Source organism: Sprattus sprattus (genome assembly GCF_963457725.1).
Source record: "Sprattus sprattus genome assembly, chromosome: 1".
In the NCBI taxonomy this organism is placed as follows: domain Eukaryota; kingdom Metazoa; phylum Chordata; class Actinopteri; order Clupeiformes; family Clupeidae; genus Sprattus; species Sprattus sprattus.
In genome coordinates, this window is record NC_137920.1 from 60,307,914 (window position 1) to 60,314,763 (window position 6,850).

General features: G+C 38.3%; 1 protein-coding gene across 1 annotated transcript; it reads left to right on the forward strand.

Annotated features, from left to right (window-relative positions):
- Window positions 1-614: 614 nt before the first annotated feature.
- Window positions 615-1,589, forward strand: LOC308374610 (olfactory receptor 2AT4-like; the record flags this gene model as incomplete). Its single annotated transcript, XM_080850481.1, has 1 exon — window positions 615-1,589. The coding sequence occupies one exon, from the start codon at window positions 615-617 to the stop codon at window positions 1,587-1,589; it is 975 nt and encodes a 324-aa protein (XP_080706607.1).
- Window positions 1,590-6,850: the final 5,261 nt, after the last annotated feature.

Consider the following 6,850-nt stretch of genomic DNA (forward strand, 5'->3'; position numbering starts at 1 on the left):
ACAACGACGTCTCATCTTTGCTCCTTGAATGTCGATATGTAATGGTATGGCGTTATTGAAACTTACTACGTCTAAAAAATAGTAGAAATTGAATGTTTATTTTTCATTAAATGTTTACATAAAGTTGCACTGGGTGCCTTTAAGGAGCACTGGCTTAAACAGTACTCCATCAAAATGGAGCTCCTGGACAAGTCAGTGGTATTGGTGAGAGTTGCCTGTTTGTCTATTACCTCAGAGACATGGAAAAGGAAGATGAAGTAACTGCTGTCCCTTGAGTACACACCTCACATGATAAAGGTAGACCATTCAACACATTTGAATTATTCTCCGGTGGAACAGCTGCACACTCTAAGGTATCATGTATGGTAAGACTGTGGCTGAAATGACTTGGAGAAAATATTAATGCTAAAGTACAGGGAGATTAGAAATCACTGCAGTGTCAAAAGTGTCTATGAAAATTTGTCTCAAATATTGTTTGCCAAATTTGCATTTTTTTCATTTTCACATTGTACTAATTTAATGCTTAACAGTAGTGTCTACATGACCTAACAATTGATTTACTTGTATTCACAAATGTTAAATGTGACTTAATTTATTGTTTATTTTTTTACAGTATGCTACAAGAAAACCTTACAGCAATCAAGGAGTTTATTCTTGTGGGCTTTCCAACACTCCACCCTGATTATTATGGTCTGGTCTCATTAATGCTCTGTCTTGTGTACGTCACCACAGTTGTAGGGAACTCTGTTTTCGTGGTAACATTTGTGCACGAGCCCAGCCTCCATAAACCTATGTACATTATCATGCTGAGTTTGGCTCTGTCTGACATAGGATTCAGCACTGTTACACTGCCTAAGATAATTGCACGGTACTGGTTTGGTGATAAATTAATATCCTTTCACGTGTGCTTCATACAAATGTTACTGGTACATTCCTTTGGCACTGTAAACTCTTACATTATGGGGATCATGGCTTTGGATCGTTACATAGCCATACTCAATCCTCTTAGGTACTCTGTAATAATGAAGAATCGCACCATGATCATCCTGAATAGTGTTGCCTGGGGGTGCTCACTCATCACACCAGGTATTGTGACTATCCGTGCCTATATGCAAATATACTGTGGACCAAACCACATTTACCAGTGTTACTGTGATCATAATTCTATCATTACATTGTCATGCTCTAACCCTGGTTTTGAAATTCTGATTGCCTTCACATTAGCCATGCTGGTGCTTCTGATACCCCTGGCTTTCATAATCTTCTCCTACATCCACATAATTGTAAGCGTAATGAAAATGGCCAGTTCACAGGGCCGGTGGAAAACTTTCTCCACTTGTAGTACTCAGGTGTGCATCCTCAGTTTTTACTATCTGCCACGCTGTACTATCTATATTTTCAATATGGCTGGTCTGTACATGAACATAGACACCCGCATCACGCTTATCCTTTTCTACAGTCTGTTTCCACCCCTTGTCAACCCCTTCATCTACTGCTTAAGAACAAAAGAGATCAAACAGGCACTGGCTCGCTGGTTCAGTGTAATCAAGCTCAACAAGAAGTCTTCCATTGCTACTATTGTCAAATGACAGTCCCCATAGACTCTGAATATGTAGTGGGAGAGACTCTTTAAGAGCACAACCAGTTATGGTGTATAGTGACATTATTATGCCTTTAATTATGTGAAATATGTAGAAGCCACAGTATGATATGAATGTATACTTGAAAAATCGTGTGAATATAAACATCAAAAACTTTTTGTCTATAAACATATTTGCCTTTTATGCAAGAAGTGATTCAAGGGTAACAAGTGTCACTAGTGTAGAGTCATGAATTGTTACTTGTTAGTCTGATCGTAAACCTTTATGTATACTGTTTTTTTTTTTTGTTAATTCATTAAAACACTATTTGCTGTTCCTCCATAGCCTAAAGTCTATAAAACTATCTTTCATCCTGGTATTTTATGCTGTTCTCTTAGTTTTGCATTATGTCAATGACATTTTCAGGCTCTCTCTAAAGAAAAAAAGATAGATTTGCAGTATTAAATTACTATGACCCCTGAAGAGGAGTTTTAGGGTTTAGGGTGGTAACATGATAGCCTGTGGAGACTCGGGAATGAGAGCGACCAAAACGAGAATCAATGTCTTCTTAGCCGCGGGGCCTAAAAGGCTCCTTAAAGGGACATTAGCACAGCTAAATGTGTCTGTTTTTCTTTCTTTACCCTTTTCATCCTCGCAGCACACATCAGAGGACCTGAGTGTCCTCGGTGGAGGGTGATCCTTTGAGAGAATAACAGCATGTCCTGGTCTTTTTGAAACCTGTAGTGGAGGAAATACTGAAGTTTGGTACTTAAGTAAAAGTACAAATACCCAGCAAAATATATACTTAACTAAAAGTAGAAATGTTACATCAATAATCCTACTTAAGTAAAAGTCATAGGTACTTACTTTTACATTTTTTCTAATTTAAAGTAAAAAGTCCTCATGCAATGGGTGGTCTTTCAATCTCTAGGCTGTGCCATTTTGATAAAGAATGCAGATATAGCTACTGGCAATACTTATGCCTCTACAGAGGTCACATAATAGTTACAACATTAGCTTAATGGAAAGGTTGGTGTACCTATTGTGCTTGTCCTCTGTAATACTTTTCAAACTATCTTACAATTTTGCGGATGACAAGTTATCTACCAGGTATTATCTGCAAAGTTAATACCATAAAGCCAAACCAATTAAGACAATATGTTATATCTTTAAATAATTTAATCAATTGTAAAACTATTCAAAACATTGTGCTCTGTAAGCAGTATAGGGGGAAACACAGTAGTAACCCAAGACTAGGCACAAAGTGTGCATGCCTGGCCAGAACTACAAAAAAGGCAGATCTTACAATGAGGAAATTGGCAATACATTAATTTGGAGGGAAATGAGGATTTAGCCATTTGCCATTTGTTTCGCTTGAGAAGTGTTCTGTGCTTTATCTATAAAAATAGTAACAATAACAATAATACACTGTTAATCTTGGTCATAATTAATTCAACCTACAACTCAAATTCTCACAACCTCATTTAAAGAAAGACTAATTTAACCTGCACCATTTAAGCAAAGTGCAAGTGCAAACTTGCCCATTAACACTCGTCTAACAACCTAGAAAGACAAGGGCCTTACTTCATTGTTACGTGGTGTCCTGTGATCACCATCTCTAGTGAAAGACAACCACGAGACAGGCGGAAAGCACCACTGTTCCAAGCAGACCACTACGTTAGATAAATAATGAACGATATCATGCAGAGAAAAAACACAATTCCAAATTCAACAGTTGAAATATAATGGTTTTCAATACAGCAATAGAGTAAACAGTAATTTTTAGCAAACCTTATCCAACACAAGAAAGATAAATCAATCATCCCAGCCACTAGCCACCAGAATAGAAACAGTTACTCCCATACTCATTCATCCAGATCAGAGAGGCTTAATAAAAAACAGACACCGCAGACTGTTTAACCTACTCAATATATCACAAGAAACACAACAGAAAACCATTATCATTTCACTTGATGCGAAAAAAAGCTTTTGATAAGGTAAACTGGTCATTTGTATTGACTACTCTCCACAGGTTTGTCTTTGGAGAGTCGTTCATCCACTGGATTAAAACACTGTTCACATCACCCAGGGCCACAATTCCCACTAATGGAATCTCTTCACAGAGTTTCACACTGCACCAGGGTACCAGACCGGGATGCCCTCCTCGCCTTCTCTCTTTGCCAATTAATATTGAACCTCTCGCAGCAGCAATATGACAAAACAGCATAATCAAAGGAATTCAGGTAGCAAACGTACAAAACAAAATCAGTTTATATGCAGACGATCTATTACTCTATATACAGAACCCACAGGTGTATCACTTCAAGAAACCTTCAATATCATCAATAGATTCTCTCATGTCTCACATTACACTATCAACTGAAATAAATCAATCTTACTACCCCTCTCAGATGATGCATGGGATTCAGGAGCTCATGACACTTCCCTCACACTGGCAACATCAAGTACCTAGGGATTCATATGTCCCCCAGGCTGTCAGAGCTTTTTACCCTCAACTATACTCACCTCCTTAGAAAAATCGAAGACGATTATAAACACTGATATGAACATCCACTCACACTCTTTAGAAGAATTGCTGCATTTAAAATGAAAACCCTTCCTCAGATTAACTACCTCTTCTCTATGATCCCCACCACTCCTACAGACAATTGGTTCAAAACTCTCAACTCACTATCAACAGTTTTATTGGAAATAAAAAAACTAGTGCTGTCAGTTTTACGGCGTTAACGCAAACCCATTTTAACGCTGTAAATGTTTTTATCGCGCGATTAACGTTCTTTTTGCCCTCCCACACTGTGTAGTAGGCTAACGTTACGTTTGAGTGAATGGTGAGCGCTACACGGCGAAATGGATGATAAAAAGCGTCTGAATAGAACGCTTACCTTTAAAAGTTCTGTTGGGCAAAAGAAGCGAGCTTCACTGTTGTCTGAAAATGTCAACAGGCAGCTGGCTGAAAGCACAGAAGTAGTAGGCTTACCTTTTATTGGTAACCTAACTGTTACGGTTAATTGTTTTTGAAATAAGAGGCATGACTTCTATGTTCACAGCAAACTTGAAAAAAAGTATAGGCTGAGTCCTTGTTTACAGTTTTTCACTGTTGCTAAAACCCGTTTTTCAAAACAATAACAGCTTTCTCAAAACTGCACACAGAAAACTGAAAACCTCACACACAAAATGCTAAACCTGACACTCCCTTTGCAAGATGACTCTTTGCTATCAAATCTCTTAACTGTTCACAAAATGGAACTCGTGTTTTCATTTGGTACACACATCCATATTTTCAAAACACACACACACATACATTCATTTAGTACACACAGCTAAGCATTTGCTGCACACTACCAAGCATTTACAGGACACAGAAGTGCAAAATTGAAAACATAAATCATCGAATCACACCATATGAATGACAATGACTCATTGAGCCATTTCTCCTTTTGTAAAATGTATCAGTGTAGGCCTACATTTTTCATAGTCAAACATAAAACAGCAATACCGTTGTTCTCACAAACCATATTTACAATTTCAGTCTCCTGTTCCACCAAACACTAGATTGTATTGACATAAAATTATATACAAAATGCTTACAGTTTTCCTCAATTGCTTACACACATTTTTTGCCTCGTTTAAACAAAACTCTAAACACAAATCCCAAAACAACTAACAAAAAATGCAAAACCCTTTATATATCCTGGAAAATACTACTTTGCTTTAAAAAAAATATTGAAAGTGTGTTTTCTTCCTCCACAGTGTGGTTCTCCTTCAGTCCTACAAAATACAAATACTGTGAGCACACTTTATTCTATTGATATACAGTATTACAGTACACAAGGCAAACAGATTTCGTGCTTGTTCTCCATCCTGAAGGTTCTTATGAAAGACCATGAAAACATGATCTACCACAGTGGCCCAAATCTCATTAGAGATGACCATTCTCCTTCTTCTTTCTCCTCCTCCTCCTCCTTCTTCACCTTGTCCTCATTCTCTTCCTCCAACTTGTCCTCCTCTTCCTTCTCTCTGTCCTCCTACTCCTCCTCCTTCTTGTCCTTCTCTTCCTTCTCTTTGCCCTCTTCCTCCTCCTCTCTCTCTTACCCCTCTCCTTCTCTGGTTGTCGATCTTTTCAAAGTTTTCAATAGTTTACCAAACAAAACAGAGGCTCAAGACACTTTTATGGTGCAGTCCTCACTGCAAATTGGTCAAAAGACCTGAAAGTTTAGAGATTTGACTATTTGTGCCTTGCAGGTTGATGCTTTGAGATTTTACTTGAAAATTGTGTGCAATAACAGAACTTTGTGTACAGTGTTTTGACAACAATGTGATGTGTAATTGACATCAGTGTGTTCACAAGGAAAATCAGAGTCTAATGCAGATAAGGGAGTCTTAAGTATTTCCCTCTTGGGGCGAGCGATTGATACATGACGTGAAGGTTGTGCAGATTGTGCCGAATTTTCACTTTTTACTTCTTAACAATAGTGAAAAACTGTAATTATTGGAAGGCATGTGTTAACGGGCAAGTTACGCGTTGTCAAGTTAACCCGTTATTTAAACTGAGGATATCCATTGTTAATCCAGCTAGTTTAGCATAATTGATCAGATCCAATGGTATCTAATGCTACCTAGCTAGGTAGGCAAACTGTCGGTATCGTTAACTCCACAATTTCATGTCACTTGCATTAATCTGAGAATGGCATGTTAGTAGTACATTTAATATCAGTACAGTGTTTAATTCCCGCTGATACTTACATTTACGGTCTTCTGCCACCGCCTCCACTGTAGCCACCTCGTGTAGCTAGAACAGAAATAAAGTGTCTTGTCCGCTCACGAAATGTAACTGTGTTTTTGCAAAGCATCTGCCCCAACTTTCTTTTCCCGACATTGACATTTATGTTGTACATAATCCATCCCCATAAACAGGAGATTTCAAGCGTACAGAAACTCTTCTGAGCAGGCAAGAGTGCCAATATTGGCTAACGAGTTGTAGCCAAGCCCTGGGTGAAGGCTAAATAACTCGCTAGCTTTTAGCACTTTAGCTTGCTCAGTAGAGTGCGAAGACACAGCAACTATTCACGATTGTATCAATTGTATATCTAGGTTTTCTTTGGTGACTGTTGTCGCATTCAACAGCACAACATATCCCGGGCCTTTTGAACTGTCTGTGGGTTGTGAACGTAAACAACTCGCTAGCGATTACTGCTAGCACTGTAGCTAGCTCAAGATAGTAGCTATATAGCTTTGATAATACACAGCCA